We start from the raw sequence: 20549 nt of genomic DNA, 5'->3' as shown, positions 1-20549 counted from the left end.
TAAACTCTGATAAGTCTAACATGTTTCATTGAGTATAAAGAAAATAATGGAAATATTCAATTATTTTGTAAAAAAGCCTAGTTATTTGTATTCGTGTCTCCCCTCTAAATAATACGAGGTTTGGTCTGACGGACCCACGTGGGGAACTAGAGGAGCTGTGTGTAGCATGTGGTCTAATCGGACGTCATGAATTTGTACAAATAAACACCATAAAGTCCGGATAATTCTCCAAAAATGTTGTTTGGAAAAGACGTGCCATGGCGGCGTTTGGAGGGCATGTCGTTCGGCTTGTATTCTGCCGAAGAGATAAGGTGAGAGGAAGTTTTGTTAGCTTCATGCTACACTTTCAGAGTTCAAAACAACATGCCTGCTCCTCATGGCAGCTAAACATGTCTTCTCTCAAACTACACACTATATATAAATACTTATATACTTTACACCAAACCTGATTCTCTTACAACTGTGAATGTCAGTCAAGTAAAATAATCCAGTGTTTTTCCAGCGTTTTTTTCACATCATACTTCACCATCCAGTTACGCCAAATGCCTCAATATGACAAATGTCCTTCAGAAAGTGGTAGAATTCATTCTAACCGTTTGCACCAGATTTATTAGTCTTTATCCGGTAAGAACATGATTTAGATCAGGCTGGCTTGTATGGGAATTAATGTGAACTCTCATTGTCAGAAACTCTAGGGCCCATTAAGATTACACTTTACAGACTGAATGCTGGAAACAAAGATGTGAAAATGCTACCAATTTGTTCAAAGGTACATTGAACAAAGAACTGCTAAGAATCCGGTGTTATTGTAGAGTAATAATGTATTTTTCTGATCTCCTGTCCAGAAAGTTGAGTGTGAAGACGATCACTAACTTCAGGTTCCTCGATGGTGTTGGGAATGTGGCCCCTAACAGCCTGTACGATCTGGCCCTGGGGCCAGCAGACAACAAAGAGGTACATCTCCGCCGAAACTGTATTATATACACTCTGTGTTGTACATAACAGAACTGACACAGCAGTAACATGCTAGGTCAGTCTTTAGAATAGACAAATGTATTTAAAGCTGACGATGGTGAACATCATATTTCAGAAAGCGTTTGCATTTATTCATATTTTCCTGTCACTCTCTGTTTTTGTTCAATCAGGTGTGTTCAACCTGCTGTCAGGACTTCAACAACTGTCCAGGACACCTGGGACACGTAGAGCTACCTCTTCCTGTGTACAACCCACTGTTTTTTGATGTAAGCATCACACACACACACACACACACCCCTAAATCCCTCAACCTAAATCTCTCGAGATCAACCTGAGGAACTTAACCTTTTACTCTCCTCGTCTTTGTCTCTGTTCTGCTCTCCTCCATCAGAAACTCTACCTGTTGATTCGTGGGTCATGTCTGGCGTGTCACATGTTAACGTGTCCCAGAGCTGCCATCCATCTGCTGTTGAACCAGCTTAAGTTAGTAGACCATGGAGCCATGCAGGACGTCTACCAAGCAGAGCAAGTTCTCAACCAGGTGGGGTTTAAACTCGCTGTGGAAACTCATTTCGGCAGGAATAGTACTGACAAAAGCACCCTTCAGCCAAATATACATCAACAAGCCATTTATCCATTGACATGACTAAGGGCAGTGCACTTATCTCTTATCAGATATTCATTTTAAAGCCTGATTGAAGCAGGAAATAGATTATGCTCATGGATCCAGCTTGTGTAAATATCTATGTTCTGTGTATGTAGAATTAGTTCATTTGTGTGTACTATGTGTGTGTGTTAGCTCCTGGAGGAGAATGCCAAAGCCACCGGAGATGAGATTGAGCAGGCGCTGAAAGAGTTCACAGATTCAATAGTTGGAGTGAACGTCGAAGCTTCAGAGAACAGCAAACCGGTCAGTACACACACACTCTCACACACACACACACACATACATGTACACATATTTAACATTATTTTAAATATGTAAACCATATTGTGATAAACGTCATTCAACTGTGTGTGTTTCCAGATTAAACACCTCGTTGAAAAGAAGAGCAGTCTAATAAACGACTTCTGGAGAATCCACATGAAAACTAGGAAGTGTCCTTACTGCAGGTAACATGGCAGACACAGTGATGCTGTTCATTTTATTTACATTTAATGTCAGTCTGGTTTTGGCTTAAATGTGGAAAGACAGTAAACACAAGTGAAATGTCTACTTCAGCCTTGTGTAAATAGTCCCATCCAGGACTGTTCTCATATGTCCTGAACGGGAAAATGTTTTGAACATGTCGTTTCCATTATACAACAACTAAGTGCACAAGAGGAAATGTTATTACGCTGTGTATGGTATGCCGACATACTGACTCGTCATGTAGGTAATGATAAAAATAAGCGGTTTGTTAATACTCGTGTAATGCTGTTTTTCTTTTTGTGTGTGTGTGTGTGTAGGAGCGGGCGCTTTACAGTACGTCGTGAACACAACAGTAAACTGATTGTCACGATGCCGTCAGGAGCACAGACTGACAGTACTAACGGTGAGTAATATTCTTTTTAAATCTCTCATTTAGATAATACAGATGTTTAATAGCACGTGTTTAACCTCTGAAGGATGGAGTGATTTGTTGGAGAGGAGCTGTCGATGTACACATACACACACACAGTAAATAGATCTTACTCAGTTCTTGTTTTTGTCTCTTTGTAGAGGACCTGGTAGCTGGAAAGAGAGTCTACCTGACTGCCAGTACAGCCAGAGAACACACCAACAAACTGTGGGAGAAAGAAGGTAAACTCACTGTTCACCTTTTGTCCTGCTACCACATGTCTACATGCATATAAGCCAGATTACATCATATATAATGAAAGTCTGGTCTTATCGGAGGTGCGTATGACTTGAGAAACATCTAATCTGAAAAAAACAGTAACATTCTGAAAATCTATCAAAAATGAATTATAGTTGTCAGTTTAAAATGTCTAAGGATACGATAATTAAGAGTTTATACTGAATCATTTACTGTAATGGATGGCATGTCATTTGCTGTTTGCTCTGCCTGTTATAGCTTATTTTTATGTCTCTTGCATTGTTTTCATATTCTTGCAGTTTTAACCGTTTGAAGTCCTTCAGACAGTTTTGATAAGAGCTAAATAAATGATGTCTTTATTTAAAAAGTGAAAATTGTTTTAGTGCTGTTGGAAAAATTGTAAAGTAGCGCAAACAAATCAAAACGTGCATCCGTTTTGGCCAGTGAGATAAATAAAACCATCTCTCCCTGTTTCTTTCCAGGTTTCTTCCTCAAGTGTCTGTTCTCCGGGCTGGAGGAGGGATCAGAGTTGATGGAGGGAGAAAAAGTTTTCTATCCTGACCTCTTCTTCCTGGAGCTGCTGGTGGTCCCACCTTGCAGGTACAACACACACACACACACAGACTACACATACTGCGCAACCTACTGGTGATCTTCCATGAGACTGTGTGATTACGTAGCCTCACTGAATACACCCCTCATCCTGTCCCCGTCAGGTATCGTCCAATCAATCGACTGGGTGACCAGATGTTTACTAATGGACAGACAGTCAACATGCAGGCTGTTATGAAGGACTGTGGAATCATAAGGAAACTTCTGGCTCTCATAGCGGGCGAGAAAACCACTCAGGAGGAAGAGGCAGAGGTAAGATATGTTCTTCATTCTTCTAGTCATCTGTCTCCAAAGTTATGCTGTTGATGTATAAGAGCTACACAGATCCAGTTCAAACATCTCATTTCAACCTGTCCTTTTTCATGGATCTCAGGCTCCTGAACAGACAGACCAGTCCTTTCTGTCCGGGATTCCAGGAGTGACATTAACAGATAAACTCTACAACATCTGGATCCGCCTCCAAACTCACGTTAACATCGTTTTTGACAGCGACATGGACAAAATGATGACAGAGAAATACCCTGGAATCAGACAGGTATGTGTATAACAAAATAGTGTGACATAGTCTAACCAGTGCTTCAGCAACTTGCCAGGAGAATAAGTGAACTTTACAGAGTGTAGCTGGTCATTATTCATCTAAGCATTTAACTTTTTCTTTCTTTTCTGATGAAGACATTCCTGTTGCTTAGAGGCAAACTTTGCTGATTTTCAACTATTACGACTTACAATATCACGTACGTTACAGCGGTAGCAGAAATAGAGGCACTGTAGCCGGAGTGGCTGCTGCAGCATCGACCAGTGCCCAGTGATGATCGTCCAGCGTGCAATTGTGTTATGATCTATGCACACTGTTACAATATATCCAGACTCGATGAGGAAAAATGTTTTGTAAATGAAAATAGCCTCAGTAAATAGATATAATGCTGCTCACTAAATTTGTCTCTGAAACTTTGTCTCTGTACTCACCGCCTACATTCCATAAACACACTGTCGGTAGATGATTGGACAGGACGCACGAAATGTATTCTGGTTGTTGTAGGAAGGTTGTTGAAGAGCGGTATGGGGAATCTACAGCCTTTTTCTCAGTTTTCTCTTGTCTTAGAGCACCAATTTAAAAAATAATTGCACATTTCTACTACATGGGTGACCTAGTTTTAAGAAATTATCACATTCACAGCAGTGAATTTTCTCTTTTATTATCTACTCTTCCTTGCCAGATCCTGGAGAAGAAGGACGGATTGTTCCGGAAACACATGATGGGCAAACGAGTGGACTACGCTGCACGATCTGTCATCTGTCCAGACATGTACATAGGGACCAACGAGATAGGAATACCTATGGTACATGTGACTCTGTGTCCGATTCTTTTTCCACCTAAAGAGAGAATAGTCTTCTCTCTTGTGGAAGGGGGATGGGTCATTCTTAACTGAAAGAAACATGACTCAACAACTCTTTTAATATGTTCAAAGAGCTCAAAGTTTGATCCAAAATTAAACAAACCATCTGCATCTTGATCTGTTTTCTATGCTTGTACAGGTGTTTGCCACCAAACTGACCTACCCGCAGCCTGTCACTCCATGGAACGTGAAGGAGCTTCGTCAGGCCGTCCTTAACGGGCCTAACGTCCACCCCGGTGCTTCCATGGTGATAAATGAGGATGGCAGGAGAACCATCCTATCACCTACCAATCTTGCACAGAGAGAAGCAGTTGCCAAGCAACTGCTGACGCCGTGTCCTGGTGTACAGAAGATGCCCATGAAGATAGTAAGTCACTGGCAGATTGTTGGCTGTGTCACATGGTAAAAGTTTAGTATATTAAGCCAAAATTAAAATGTGTAATTGCCTGTAACACCAAGTTATACATAAAAAACATAATTCATTCTTTTTGGACCCTATTCAGACTACAAGTGAAACCGGTTACGTCATACAACAGCTTATGAAACACATTACGGAAGTGAAAACAGCACAATATTGCAGATCTCAGACCTCCAGAAATCATTTTCGTGCTAACTTTAGCGTCTCTGTGATTGCAAAATTGCACTCATAAAAAATCTGACAACATTTGCATCCACATACTGTAAATGTTCAAAGACAAGACAGTTTACTTTTTGAGGCAGTTTTTCAAAGGTTCTTGTGAACAGGCTGAACCTTTTAATCAGCGTTGGCACAGTAGTTTGAGTTTCTCCATGATTGTTAATGTAGTCATTCACAGACATAAACCTCAGTCACACCTCTCACTGCCACCGACATAACCCTCCACTCTTGCCGTCTCCCTTCCTTTCTCCAGGTAAATCGACATATTAAGAACGGAGACGTTTTGTTATTGAACAGACAACCAACTCTGCACAGACCCTCAATACAAGCCCACTCTGCTCGCATCTTACCTGGAGAGAAGGTAAGATCTAATCTGTTGTGATGAATTTTGAAGGCAGTACTTGAACAACAGATGGAATCATTATCAGCAGCAGGAGGTTTTTCCATTGCTGAGTTTTGCTTGGACACTCAGTCTAATACCTAACAAAGTGTACCTCATCTTCATTTGTTGTAACAGGTATTAAGGCTCCACTATGCCAACTGCAAGGCGTACAATGCCGACTTTGACGGAGATGAGATGAACGCTCATTTCCCTCAGAGTGAACTGGGCAGAGCAGAGGCCTACATGTTAGTCAGCACCGACCAGCAGTACCTCGTCCCCAAGGTTGGTATATACGTACCATCAACAAACCGGATAAACGTCAGCATTTCTAGCCGCAAACATGAACTTGTCTGGATAACTTTGCTGAATAATTTAATTTAGTAGCTCATTTTTTTCTCTCTCTCTCTCACTAGGATGGTAAACCTTTAGCAGGTCTGATCCAGGACCACATGGTTTCGGGTACGAGGATGACGATACGAGGCTGTTTCTTCACCAGAGACCAGTACACCGAGCTGGTGTACAGAGGACTGACTGACAAACCAGGCAGAGTTAAACTGCTGCCACCGGCCATATTTAAACCACAGCCACTGTGGACAGGAAAGCAGGTAACGTGTTACACCTGTTGTTCTCAGACATTTTAGTCTGTTTCAGTACTTGAACTTCAGCTTTTGGGGGCGCTTTATGACCGTGAAAGATGAAAGAAAGTCATTATCATTCAGTTTAGCCCAGACTTTGAGGTAAAAAGTTGATTGTGCTGTGTATTTAATGTCTCATTAATGTGTTGTCTCTTGTAGGTGGTGTCCACCCTCCTGCTGAATGTAATCCCACAGAAAGCAGTACCTCTCAACCTGGTTGGCAAATCAAAAATCCCCAGCAAAGCATGGATCCAAGAACCACCACGAGCCGCTCCAGGATACAGACCTGACAGCATGTGTGACTCACAGGTACACACATACACACACACACACACACACACACACACACACAAGGTGGCAAGATCACAATTTCACAATGTTATTTCCCTGCATTTTTGTTTTGCTTTTTTTTTTTTCTTGGTTCGGCATATTGAAACTTGTCTCCAGGAGAATCTCAAGATGACTCACATGACGTTAAAAACAAGCATTAACAACACTTTTGGTGCAATAAGTTGCCTAAGTTTTATTTCACATTTTACTTTATTTAACCCCTATTTCTTCCCTTGCTGTTTGCCTCCCAGGTGGTGATTCGTCAGGGGGAGCTGTTAGTGGGGGTTCTGGACAAAGCTCACTATGGCTCCTCAGTCTACGGTCTGGTCCACTGCTGCTATGAGCTGTACGGAGGGGAGACCAGTGGCAAACTGCTCAGCTGTCTGGCCCGACTCTTCACTGCCTACCTGCAGTTATACAGAGGCTTCACTCTGGGTAAGAACCCAGATAAAATAAATTAAAGCACACAGTGCGATTTGTTCCTCTCCTGCCATGGAAAGATTAGGAACACTATTATTATGTTTGTCAGTATTTGTGTATATTTCACTGAAAATAGAAGATGAGTATCACACTTAAATCTTTTTCGTGTTTGCATGTAGGTGTGGAGGACATCCTGGTGAAACAGGGTGCCAACCGGCAGAGGAAAAAGATTATTCAAGAATCACTGAAGATCGGCACCAAAGTGAGTTTTGGCTCATTCTGCTGAAATAAAATGTCTATCCCCTTCAGGAGGTCAGCATCATCATTATGATCATTCACACTGACTACAAACATGACAGACAATAAGGTTTACAACAATGCAATGCAGGCATTGTTATAAGAAGAATGAGGATATCAAAGCCAGTGCCTGTAGAAAATGTTATATGAGGACTAGACATAGTTAGTAATCAGTATTCAGAAAGGTTGCAGCCTTGTCAAATTCAGTGCTTCCTCCTCAGTGGATGCCACTGGCCAAAATGGCTGCCACAGTGAAGTTGTAGTTCATGGGCCCCACGGTGCTCCAACGTAGCCACTGGGGATAAATATGTACTACACACAAACATTAAGGGTGTAGCTGAGCTAATGAAGAGCGTTATTACTCTACCACAACTGATGTTGAGTTTTTAAACTGTCCAGTCACTTCATCATTGAGTCTTTGAAAATTAAAGTTCAGTAAACTGTGTGTTCACCTGTCAGCTGGTGCAGTCTATGTATCAGCTCTTTATGTCAGTACCTCTTGGTCAGATTTGTAAGGAACAGGTGACAGGATGCATTGATGTCTTTATTCATACCACCACTGAGGGGCGCCAGAGTCTATTCTTTTTTTCTATGCATAGTGGCTTTAAATACAACTGTAAATTAAATACTTTTTTGTGTTTTTTTTCCAGTAAAAATGAAATTGTCTTGTCTTGTTTCTCAGGCTCTCCAAGCAGCATTTAACTTGCCCTCCAACGTGGATCAGGCGGACGCTCAGAGCCGCTGGCAGGATGCTCACCTCAACCCAGACCAGAGAGACTTCAGCATGGCTGACCACAAGTTCAAAGAAGTGGCCAACCAAGTGAATAATGAAATTAACAAGGTAACCTGTCACTACCACAAATAGTGGTAGTGCTAATATTCTCTCTCTCATTGCTGTTATCGTCAACCATGATATGTACGGTGAAACAGAAGAGAAACACTCGCTGTCAGTTACTTCGACATACTTAAACACCCTGTTGACTTAGGTACTGACATGTTTTCTTAAGTTATGAACAGCCACAGAACAGCAGGACTGTATAGCAATTCAGTTCTCAGGTTTGGATGGCACATTGTGAGCACAGAAGTCACATTTAGAAGAGAAATTATTATCATGCAAAGAACCATTTAATTTGAGCAAACAAAAGTCTCTTTTGTGCCCAACATATTCATTTCTGTGTTTGCTATCATCCACACAAGAACACAACAATAACCATGTGTTACTCATTCGTCCTCTCTCAAATTCCTCCTGTGTGCTCACAAACCCTCGGGCACTTGCTCACAATGTCTACTCTATGTTCTCTCACCTTTGCTTGCACACTCGCTCAACTTGACAGGGTTACATTGTGCCACAACTTAAACAAATTATTGGTTACTTTGGAAGCAGGGAAGCACTTGCAAAAAACCCTTTTTCTGTGCTAAAAATGCTCCACCAAATGATCAGAATTAAGACACAAATCCATGTGTCTGAATGTAGTGGTAGTGATGGTAGGGATTTTTCTCCTGAGTAAACAGTCGGGTGCAGAATTGAACTGTAAGGCCAAGTGTGTGTTGCTGGTCTCCACCATTCTTGTTGATGATATACTGTCATGTGTGTTTGTAGGTGTGTATGCCAGTCGGCCTCCACACCTCTTTCCCAGACAACAACCTCCAACTGATGGTCCAATCAGGAGCCAAGGGTTCTACAGTTAACACCATGCAGGTATCTTTCCCCGCACCCTCGCTGTGACATTTTCCTCACATCCACTGTTTCTCTGAACTGCAGACCCTACATATATGATCATTTATGTGTGTTTCAGATCTCATGTCTACTAGGCCAGATCGAGTTGGAGGGTCGTAGGCCTCCACTGATGCCTTCTGGGAAATCATTGCCGTGTTTCCAGCCATATGACCCGGCGCCCGGTGCTGGGGGCTTCGTTTCTGGAAGGTTTCTCACGGGCATCAAACCACAGGTACATGACAACATATGCATGTGTGTGTGTTGTGTGTAGAAGACTGGTTTTAAAAGTGGGTGCTGTAGCTCTGCTGAGCATTGGCCAAACGGCATGCATGAAAGCATACATGCTGCAGTGACTTTACAGACGTTTATGAATATTGTTGCTAGTTTATGATACATTTCTTTGTGTGTCATCTTGTGTTCAGGAGTTTTTCTTCCATTGTATGGCTGGCAGAGAAGGACTGGTGGACACAGCTGTGAAAACATCTAGATCAGGATATCTGCAGAGGTAACAGAAACATATCGTAGAAACAGCCGTGACTTTACTTCACGTGTCTGTACAGTAGTTTACTGTCATACACGTTGTACATATGAAAATGTTCCAATTGAACTTGATCCTATCAGGTTTCTCATCTGAGGTTAGTAAAATCAAGAGGGGAAATGGAAATACAAGGAACACAAATGCAAATTTGAGTCACCATGACATTTCCATAGCACACTAACAGTTAGCTTGTTTCAGCAGGTAGTTTAAACTGACTGAAATATTGGATGATCATTGAAGTGATAGCATAATCCAGCCGTGATCCCACTCGGCTCTAGGAATTACAACTAGATTTGGCTCAAACACCAACGATTTAAGGATGGGTTTAACAAAAAACATATTTTGCACTAAATGTCTGATAGTATGGGAGGGAGATGGTGGTGCTACAGGGCTTTTGCAAATGAGCAATGGTTTATTTAGAACATTATAGCGTAAAATTCTCCCCGAAAAACCACCCCAATACAAAGAAACTCAAACTAAGATGCATCGTTCTCTCCCTAGTTAGACGTGAATTATTGTTTAAAAGTTGTTTTACTACTTTCTCATCTTCCCTGATGTTTTCTTTCTTCTCACCTGTCCTCTGCAGATGTGTTATTAAGCATCTGGAGGGTTTGGTAGTACAATATGATCTTACGGTGAGGGACAGCGACGGATCTGTGGTTCAGTTCCTGTACGGTGAAGACGGGCTGGATATCCCCAAGACTCAGTTCCTGCAGCCAAGACAGTTCCCCTTCATAGAAGACAACTATGAGGTAAAACACACATGCTGTTGTAAATATGTCATAGTCCATAAATACTGACATTAGACTTTCAGCCAATGAATGTGATATTCAGAAATCAGTATTCAGAAAGGTTGCAGCCTTGTCAAATTCAGTGCTTCCTCCTCAGTGGATGCCACTGGCCAAAATGGCTGCCACAGTGAAGGTGTAGTTCATGGGCCCCACGGTGCTCCAACATGGCCACTGGGGATAAATATGTACTACACACAAACATTTAGTGATTTTAGCTAAACTACTGAAAAGTGCTATCACTCTACAGCTGCTACAACTGTTGCATAAACATTCATTGTCTCTATTGTTAACTTGTGTTAGCTACAGCAGGTCTAGTGCTGTCTTTATTTAGATTTGAGGTTGAATCATCACAGTATTTTCAAATCAAATACATGTTCTGTTAACAAATAGTTTTTGGAAAATATGCTAATACACTTAAGTGTTCAGTTGATACTACTGTCATGTTTGTGTCTCAAATATGGAGCTTTAGCTAGGTGGCTGAAAGCAGGGAGAAACAGCTAGCTTACTTCTCTCCAAGGTTCAAAAACAAGATGCAACATGTGAAGTCGTAAGGTTTAGAGGTGTTGGTAGATGGATTTTTGAACTTTGGAGGGGCTGATACCGGTCTTTAAGCTAAGCTAGGCTATTCTAGCTAGGCTATTCCCCTCCTGGCTTGAGCTCTGTGTTTAACACACTAAGTTCATACTGTACATTTTGATAATGTATTATTACTTCCTCTTACTTTCTCTGAAAGTACATTTTATCTTTTTACTCAGAAAAGCACACCACCTATAGCATAATGACACATATTTGTATTATGTAGATTAGAATATTTTTTCAAGTTAGCATCTATTTCTCTAAGTTGGTGCGTTAGTTTCATGGTGTTATCCACCCAAAATTCCTTTCTGACCAACACTGTTTGCTTTTCATGACTATTGGTGAAAGTGCTCACCTCATATTCACACACAATCAGGTCTTTCAGCCAGCAGCAAATTCTACATGAAACCATGCTGCCACATGAGTGAAACCGGGATCACCACACATCCTGCCCCACATTGGCTAACACACTCCAGCAGCGTCGGCTTTTCAACCTTTAAAACACAAACATCTTATATTGTGTTTTAAGTACATGCAAGTTTTTAAATGTAGTTGATTCGAATGATCAAAGTGTCAAGAATACAAGTGCAAGATGTTTACTTCACTAAAAAAGTTAACTAAGAACGGTTCTAGTTTTGAAATGATAAATAATGTCTTTACTTTCTGTGAATAATAACCTGCTAACCTTGCAGAGTCAAAAACAACCAACCATGAGTTTCCATCTCCTGTCAGGTCATCAAGAGGTCTCAGGGCCTGGATGATGTTTTGGCACGTTTGGACCCTCAGACTGCCAGTAAACATTTTGCGGCCATCCAGCGCTGGAGAACAAAGAGAGAGGTGGCATCTCCACGCAGAGGTACACAACAACAGAAAACCAGACAAATCTGCAGTGTTCAAACCTTATCATCTAGAGTTATGCAGTGTGTTTGGTAATGCCTGTAATTGCCTGTAATTCAGGCATTTCTAAAAGTCATTAAAATAGGTGTGAAATCTCACTTGGACCCACTCTAGATCCATAGAGGAGACATTGTATAAAACATGTGTGTACACCGCCTGTGTGAATATCTGTCATATAATGTGTGTGTGTGTGTGTGTGTGTGTGTGTGTGTGTGTTAATCTGTGTTAGGAGCATTCCTGTTGTTTTCCCAGAAGAAGTTGGCTAAACTAAAACAGACTGAACTAACAGCAGAGCCAGATGCCTATGGCAGAGATGCTGCTATACTGCAGGTATTTATGCACAACAGTGAATGAATGTGAAATTTGGGGGGGGGGAAATGACGTATGGAATTGATTGTGACGTTTTTTTTGTGCCCTGGAGACTCATCTTTAAAGCACCATGACAACTGCAGCACATTTTGTGTTGATAAATAAATAAAGCGAGGGACATATGAGGACTAATCCACATCCACAGAGTAAATCAATATCCAGAGAAATTGCAGCCTTGTCAAATTCAGTGCTTCCTCCTCAGTGGATGCCACTGGCCAAAACGGTTGCCACAGTGAAGGTGTAGTTCATGGGCCCCACGGTGCTCCAACATGGCCGCTGGGGATAAATATGTACTACACACAAACATCTAGTGATTCAGCTGAACTACTATCACTCTACAGCTGCTACAACTGTTGCGTAAACATTCACCGTCTCAGGAAGTTTCAGTGTCACAGTCTTCTCCTCCAGCATCAGTGTATATATATATGAAAGAGATCAGTAATTTAACCATAATGTTCACTGTGCTCCCTCCACAGCTGGTACAGCAGTGGCATTCTCTGGATGAAGCCAGCAGGTCAAAATACAGCAGAAAGTCCTCCCGCTGCCCCGAGCCCTCCCTGGGCGTGTTTAGGCCCGACGTCTGCTTCGGATCAGTATCTGAAAACTTTCACAGCATCACAGAGAAATACCTGCAGAACAGGACGGGTACAGACAGCCTGGACACCCACAGGTAGAGTTTTCAAATGTATCTCTATTATAAAATGTAATACAGCTTAATAAAGAAAAAGAAAGCAAATATTGACATATTTTTAAAAAAAATTCCTCTGAGATCAGTGTTGAGTCACTGGTTGTGCCTCCACTCCACTTGAAATAAAGGGTTTTTTGGAAAGGTTCCAGCTTAATGTGAAATCAAACAGCCCTCACAGTCAAAAGAAGGAAGTCGCAGTCGTATTGCAGTAATGAATGAAAAAATTACCTAATAAAAAAAATGGTTTAGCAACACTTTAAATGAGCCGACAATGAAAGCAGAGTATTACGTACAATATAAAAACTTGCTCCCTAAGCTGAAGGAATATCACTGAAATGTGAAAAAACCAAAAATGATGTGTCCTCAGAAGCAAATTAAACATGTAACTTAGTAGTAATTAAAAAAAAAAAAAAAGTCTTTAACACAAAAACACTATTTGCTAGAAAATAAATAAATCGAAAACCACATTTGATTCATTGTAGTTCTTTCTTTTCTTTTCTTTGGCTTTTTGACCATATTTAGTTTGACTGTAACTCGTTTTGTCTTTTTGCGAGGTACAACAAACATTCTTCTTCTCTCTGTGTCTTCAGCCTTCGCCAGCTGTTGCACTATAAGTGGCAGCGTTCGCTATGTGATCCCGGGGAAGCGGTGGGTCTGCTGGCAGCGCAGTCCATCGGTGAGCCCTCCACCCAGATGACCCTCAACACCTTCCACTTCGCCGGCAGAGGAGAGATGAACGTCACTCTGGGAATACCTCGGTAACGTCTCTTCTGCGTTGAAACTCGTTACTTATCTGTTATGTTAATGAACACGTTATAGAGGACACACACAAAAAGCTGTGGAAATTTCAAGTTAGCAGTTAGCGTCAACCTTTTTAGCTAGCAAAACCATATATACCATAAACCACATATACAGTGTAGTGTCAACATGGTTACAGCATTTCACAGCATGTGTGTGTTCAATGTAAAGACTGACTTACTTTCAACAGGCTTCATTCCTCTTTGAGGTGTGGGATTATCCACCACAGCGGAACAAACCGCTACAAAGCAATATGTAGTGTTGGCTGTTTTTTTATAACACAAACGTATCCCTAAATAGACATATTGTGTATACACGGTCATGTCAGCGTCATTAAGGAAGGTAATTATATCAAAGCCAGTGCTATGATTTGTGTACTTTCACCAAAAGGTAAGAATGAAGAACTCTTGGTTATAAACTGGCTCTGACACACTGCCTCTTGTTTTGCTTATGATTTTGCTTCTTCTTTTAGAAACGACCCATGAAGCTAACACACAGGGTTTATTTTGATGCAGTTGATACAGTAGTACAGAATATTACACTGTAAAAGAGAAGAAATACTCACGCACCAGTGGTTTCCCGCCCAACCTATTATCAGACTAACCACAGACACGAAGCATTTACAGGCACATCCATGTCAATTCTGCCCCATGAGAGGAGTGAATGCTAATGCTAATCCACACCATCTCTTTGCCGCTATCAACATTTAACACTGTCTCGCAGCACCATCTAAAAACAATGCTGCATAAAACCATAATTCTACAGGCTCGTAAATGCATGTCGTAACTCAAATAAGCTTTTATTTGATCTCTGTCTTTACTTTAAACTTACTTCAAACACCCTTTACTTTTCCCTTTTGCTGAGAGAAAACGTGGCTTTTTGTAGTGCCAGGTTTATGAGCTTGACAGTGAAGGCAGAGCATCTTTCATGTTTGACTTGTCTCACAGACTGAGGGAGATCCTGATGGTGGCCAGCTCCAACATCAAGACTCCCATGATGAGCGTTCCAGTGCTGAACAACAAGAAGGCCTTGAAGAGAGCCAAGACGCTCCGCAAGAAACTCACCAGGGTCTGTCTGGCTGAGGTAAGAGCACTTCCTGTATTTTCTTGACTTCTTTTTTGTTGTCCAACATTTCATCTTTTGTCATCTTTTGCTTAATTTGTGTTTCCTCAACTGTCCTTTTTTTGTATAGCTTTTTTTTTGCAGCCTTCTCATGCTAGTACTACTTCCTGTTTTCTCTCTTTTGTGTCATCTTTTAATTTCCTCAATCGCTGCTCAGCATGTTTTTGCATATATCTGTAGAAAACATCTAAATGTGTGTGTGTGTGTGTGTGTGTGAGAGCAGGTTCTGCAGAAAGTTGATGTGGTAGAGACTTTGCGGATCGAGAGCGGCTCTCACCAAAAGTTGCGGACGTTCAAAGTCGCCTTCCACTTCCTGCCTCCTGACCGTTACTGTGACGATAAGCTGCTATCGCCCCAACAGATCCTCCACTACATGGAAACTAGGTCTGTGTGTGTGTGTGTGTGTGTGTGTGTGTGTGTTTTGGACCCTCCTAGCAGGATAACCTGACATCAATCTCTCATCCTCTCTCCCTCTCGTTTGTCTCCCAGGTTTTTCCGTCTTCTCCTGGAAGCCATTAAGAAGCGCAGCGCCAAGCTGGCCTCCATCGCCGTGGAGACGAGGAAGGCCACCCCCAGAGATAAGGACCACGACGGCGAGGGAACGGCTGACACAGCGGGGGTCTGTTTTTAATTGGCCCTTCCCTTTTAGGAATTATAGAATCAGTGTCATCACTCAGTTTTGAATGTTTGAAAATGCCTTGAAAATAAAAAAAAAAGACTCTGAAGTGATCTTTGTCATGTCGACAATCATCAGGCAGACGACGGAGAGGGAGAGGAGGAGAGAGAGATCGTGGATGACCAGGGGAACGAAGGAGACGCCGACGCATCAGACGCCAAGCGAAAAGACAAACAGGAAGAGGAGGTACGAAGACTAATAGAAACACGCTCTGTTACATGCTGTGATGATTTGGGTAAAGCTGGATGTTCCTAGAAAGTGATGCGTCAGACATTTATCTGGCCTGTCTTCACTTAGTTGACATAGCTTTTATACCGTATAAACATTTTCATCTGGTTTGCATGCCGTTCAAAGCAAAACAACCGTGATGTTTGATAGAAATGTTGTGGCTGTTTTTTGCCTCTCATTTATATAAAACAACAGCGATCATTTAAAGTGATAACAGTTTTGCAATCATTTAACGGTTTTCTATGAAACGTTAACGTTGTCTATGGAAATTTGGGTATGAAAGAGTTATTGAAACTAACAAAACAAAAAAAAACAGACCACAATGAAACAACTCATCTTAAAGGTACCCTGTGGAATTTTCTTGTAAACAAACAAAACTTATGTATATCCTTGAAGTCTAACAAATGTGTTGAATCCATTTCCTTCCTCAAGAAATATATGTTACACATTACAGCCACCTGTAGCTCAGCGGCGTAGTGTGAAACGATTGGTAGGGCTGTATGTATGCACAATGCAAATAAAATGGGGACAAAATGAGACAAAATAAAAAGACAAAAGCAGAAGCAAGCGTTACACACAACCCGCACCTTTCTCCGCTTTCCTCTGCAGGTGGACTATGAGAGCGAGGAGGAGGAAGGAGGAGGCGATGACGGTGAAGATAAAGAAGATCTGGGAGAAGAGGAAGAGGAGGCGCAGGAGAACGTGGAAAACGGCAGTCTGGAGGAGTCCCAGTCGGAGTCGGCGGGAGTGAGAGCGGAGAGGAGAAAGAAGCGAGCGAGGAGAACGGGAGGAGGAGAAGAATCCCTGAATCAGATGAGAGTCAACTCCGTACTAGAGTCCAACCCGGCGATAGAGAGATACTGTTACGATTACCAGCACGAACTCTGGTGTGAGGTAAGCTTGTACTTATCATACAAGCGGATGAAAATGACTTTGCTTGAACTTCCATACTGAGATTATAGAGAAGTGTTAAAGGGAAGGCCGGTGTGATATTACTTTTTTTACTGTTTTTTACTAACTAGCATGGTTTTACAGAGTCACTGCTGTATGTATGTATATATATATATATATATATATATATATATGTGTAATGTACACTCTATGTTTCTAATGTAGGGCATGATAGCAATGCAAGGCGTGAATGTTATGTAATCAACCCTTGTGACATTCCACTGTAATTGTGAACAGTCAAATGACAAGAATAGAGAATATAGCACTTGATCTCACCACATGATAAGACCAGCAGAGATCACGTAGGACTTCCTCTGTGTATTTTTATTTTCATTGGTCACTCAAATGACACCAGTCAGCCTCAGGAAAAGGAAAAACCCAGTTTAGTTATCAGTGATGGCCAACACGATAGAGACCCTCGCTGTGAGGAAAGCATAAATGTTGATGATTTAGGTCATAAAGGCACAAACAACTTGTTCCAGATGTTATATTATCTGTTAAAGTGCACATATGATCTCATACAGAACCAGTTTTGTCAGAAGATGTTTTTAAACCTTACAAACAGAGGACATGTTTGAAGTCCCGCTACACTTCCCTAATGAGATCTTTTGTTGAATCTTTTGTTCTCCCCGTTGATAGGTGGAGCTGGTCTTACCGGTGAGCAAGGTGCATTTTGACCTGACGTCAGTCCTGTCGACGCTGGCTCAGAACGCCGTCATCATGGAAACCAAGGGCCTGACTCGTTGCCTGCTGAGCGAAAACACAACAAAGACCGGAGAAAAAGAGACGGTCCTCAACACTGAGGGAATCAACATGCATGAAATGTTCAAACACAGTGATGTACGTGGACTACTTAGACTTTTTGGTTTCATACTTATTTTGCACACGAGACTACATTGTGTTAACGGTTGAGGACAGATTGTCCATTATATAAAAAATTTAACTAAACACTTTAATAATTTTGCCTCTTTTCAGGCACTTTGCCGTAGTCAAAGCTGATTTTCATTTTCTTTCTCTCAAGCACTGCACTGCAATCACCGTTCAGAAGTGATTCAAGATACCTGCAGATATAGTTTTAGAAGTTTCCTTTTAATGATATCTAAAATTACGTCAGATAGATTGATGATAGAAAACTGTATTAATCCCTGAAGGGAAATTGCATTGTCATAGCAACCGTGACAGACGACAAAAATACATGAAAACACATTAACTCGTCAAGTTAAGAGTCAGGTTAAAGTTAATGCACAGACGGTGTGATGTCACCGGGTCTGGCAAAATCAGAGGAATTGTAAAGTCTGATGACACTTGGCAGGAATGACCCAACCCCGGTGCCTCAGGGAGCGGCACCGGGGTTGAATCAGCCTGTTGCTGGCACCAAGGCTGCTCCTTAGCGTGGCTGTCATGTCATAGAGGGGGTGGGCCATTATCACCAGCAGTCTTTCCTCTACCACTTCCTCCAGTGTGGTCAGCTTCAAGTCAATGACATTCCCATTGACTTTTTTTTTTTTTATGTTCAGACTGTTGGCGTCCTTTGCCCAGCACAACATAGCAAAGAAGATTGCGCTTGCCACAATAAACTGATAGAACATGTGGAGCATCTTATGACACTCGTGAAAAGATCTCAGCCTTCTCAAAAAGTAGAGCCGGCCCTGGTGGACCGTTCCGGTTTGTCATTCAGATATCAAATTCAGTTTTGACTATTTAAAATCATGATGTGACTGATGCAGATCATTCCAGTGGAGTCTAGTCTTCTAAAGCAAAGGATATTATAAATTTGGATTGAACCATTTAAATACTGAAAAAAATGCCTCAACCTCACAATCAAGGACCTTATCTTTAATGAGATCTTTGTTCCGCAGAGTGCTAAGATATTTTATTATACATCATCATCTCAACATCGGGTCTTTTATTATTTTTCTCCAGATCTTGGACATCAACAGGCTGTACTCCAACGAGGTCCACGCCATGGCTAACACCTACGGGATCGAAGTGGCTTTAAAAGTCATAGAGAAGGAGATCAAAGACGTCTTTGCGGTCTATGGTACGTACACACACTTACAGTCAAAACACAAATCACAAGATCCTCAGAATCACTCATATCTGATATTACTCTGTCTGTCTCTAGGTATTGAGGTGGATCCCAGACATCTGTCGCTGGTAGCGGACTATATGTGTTTCGAAGGTGTATATAAGCCATTAAACCGACACGCCATCCGGTCCAACTCCTCTCCACTGCAGCAGATGACCTTTGAGACCAGCTATAAATTCCTCAAACAGGCTACCATGCTGGGTGAGGAACAGATGATGCTAGTAAAACAAACAAGCATAGCTGTCTGTACACACACACCCATTGATTGTGTCGGTTTTTTTTGTGCCATGACTGAAGGTGAGAGGAGACATATGACTACTCAGCAGATAAGAAATCGCACTGAGCAGTATATAGAAACTGTAGTTATTGATCAAGGTTGGTGAGCAAAGCTTTTAGAGCATTAGCAGATGTTTTCTAGAGTCGCTTAGTGCCTCAGTGGATTTTTTTTTAATTCAGGTTTGATGATTAATTCATGCTTATAAGAATAAATGCATTTGCAATGTGAAGCCGCATTTCCATTGCAGGCCCCACACAGGAAGTTCAAGGTACTGACTGAGAGCGTACAGTCAACTGCATTGTGCACAGTATTAAAGGTTTTCACAACTACTAAAATAAGCTTTCCACGTTTTGAGATTAAGAGGAAGTTGAAATAAACAAAATGAAAGTTACAAAATCTAAATTTTCAGAATTCAAGGCAATAGTAACTACACTTTCTTTCACTTTTATTTATTCGGTGAAGCTTATTGACCGTTTAGACCGTTTTTTTGGATTCTTGTCACAAGTCCTTTCCTAACCTAATTAAGGTCAACTGCCGTCTTTGTGCGTCTGTTCACGCCTGTTTTTCTTTCTGTTTCAGGCTCACACGATGAGCTGGTTTCGCCGTCAGCCTGTCTGGTCGTTGGGAAGGTAGTCAAAGGTGGAACAGGACTGTTTGAACTCAAACAACCGTTGCAGTAAATGTGATACAACAGCCTGGTCAGGTGTGATGACTTACGAAACTTCAGTTCTGCTGATTCAAAAGACATTTACACACTAGTTATTTGATGAACAAATAAAAATAACTCGTGATATCTCAGTTCCTATTTACTGTGGATGTGACTATATTCAAATGCCACGTTCTTTAAAATGTGTGTTTTGAAGAAAATAGCTCCTGAATTAATTGATTTGAAAGAGAATGTAAGCCAGACCAGATGAATGGCAATTTTCTAGTTTTCTTATTGTCAACATTTCTCATGTGCAGAGCCAAACCAACAGTGAATTCATCCATTCATCCATTGTGCTTGTATCCAAAGCATCATATATCATATTCCTTTGTGATGTCAACAACAGAGGTCTATGGCTCAGATGAATATGATTTATCAAGCACAATACTTAATACTTAAGTAGGATGAGTTCATTGTTGGTTTGGCACATGAGATTTGTTGAAAATAAGGAAAAATATAGAAAATCACCAGCCATGTCCTTGATCCGGTGGACAAACAACCTTCATAATATTTTTGTCTTTGTATTTAATAATGAAAATAAAAAATTGTATGTACTTGTTTTTCTTTTTTTTCCACACTGGGTACTTTGTGTTTCTTTGCCTCTTTATTTAAACTCGCCGTTTAGGTGTCAGGAGACTTTTG

At 41.3% G+C, this 20549-nt stretch overlaps 1 protein-coding gene and 3 non-coding genes across 4 annotated transcripts; all 4 read left to right on the top strand.

The window, feature by feature from the left end:
* The first annotated feature begins 119 nt into the window (after positions 1-119).
* On the top strand, positions 120-20461 carry polr1a (RNA polymerase I subunit A). The gene is made up of 37 exons (XM_067598584.1): positions 120-311; positions 846-954; positions 1146-1241; positions 1367-1516; positions 1775-1885; positions 2003-2088; positions 2425-2510; positions 2678-2758; positions 3257-3374; positions 3491-3638; positions 3760-3921; positions 4604-4726; positions 4923-5150; positions 5674-5781; positions 5938-6084; positions 6216-6407; positions 6597-6746; positions 7019-7202; positions 7367-7449; positions 8167-8325; positions 9085-9183; positions 9281-9433; positions 9624-9706; positions 10326-10491; positions 11839-11962; positions 12233-12333; positions 12849-13042; positions 13651-13818; positions 14806-14941; positions 15204-15364; positions 15470-15599; positions 15735-15842; positions 16494-16778; positions 17475-17675; positions 18759-18876; positions 18961-19125; positions 19781-20461. The coding sequence occupies exons 1-37, from the start codon at positions 235-237 to the stop codon at positions 19879-19881; spliced, it is 5091 nt and encodes a 1696-aa protein (XP_067454685.1). The 5' UTR covers positions 120-234; the 3' UTR covers positions 19882-20461.
* LOC137190398 (small nucleolar RNA SNORA5) lies at positions 7672-7808 on the top strand. The gene has a single exon (XR_010930224.1). It is a non-coding gene; the product is annotated as a small nucleolar RNA SNORA5 (small nucleolar RNA).
* Positions 10594-10730, top strand: LOC137190399 (small nucleolar RNA SNORA5). The gene has a single exon (XR_010930225.1). It is a non-coding gene; the product is annotated as a small nucleolar RNA SNORA5 (small nucleolar RNA).
* Positions 12541-12677, top strand: LOC137190400 (small nucleolar RNA SNORA5). Its single transcript, XR_010930226.1, has one exon. It is a non-coding gene; the product is annotated as a small nucleolar RNA SNORA5 (small nucleolar RNA).
* Positions 20462-20549: the final 88 nt, after the last annotated feature.

Source organism: Thunnus thynnus, chromosome 9 (genome assembly GCF_963924715.1).
Source record: "Thunnus thynnus chromosome 9, fThuThy2.1, whole genome shotgun sequence".
Lineage (NCBI taxonomy): Eukaryota > Metazoa > Chordata > Actinopteri > Scombriformes > Scombridae > Thunnus > Thunnus thynnus.
The sequence above is the reverse complement of the archived record's forward strand: the minus strand, read 5'-3'. Positions and strand labels throughout refer to the sequence as shown.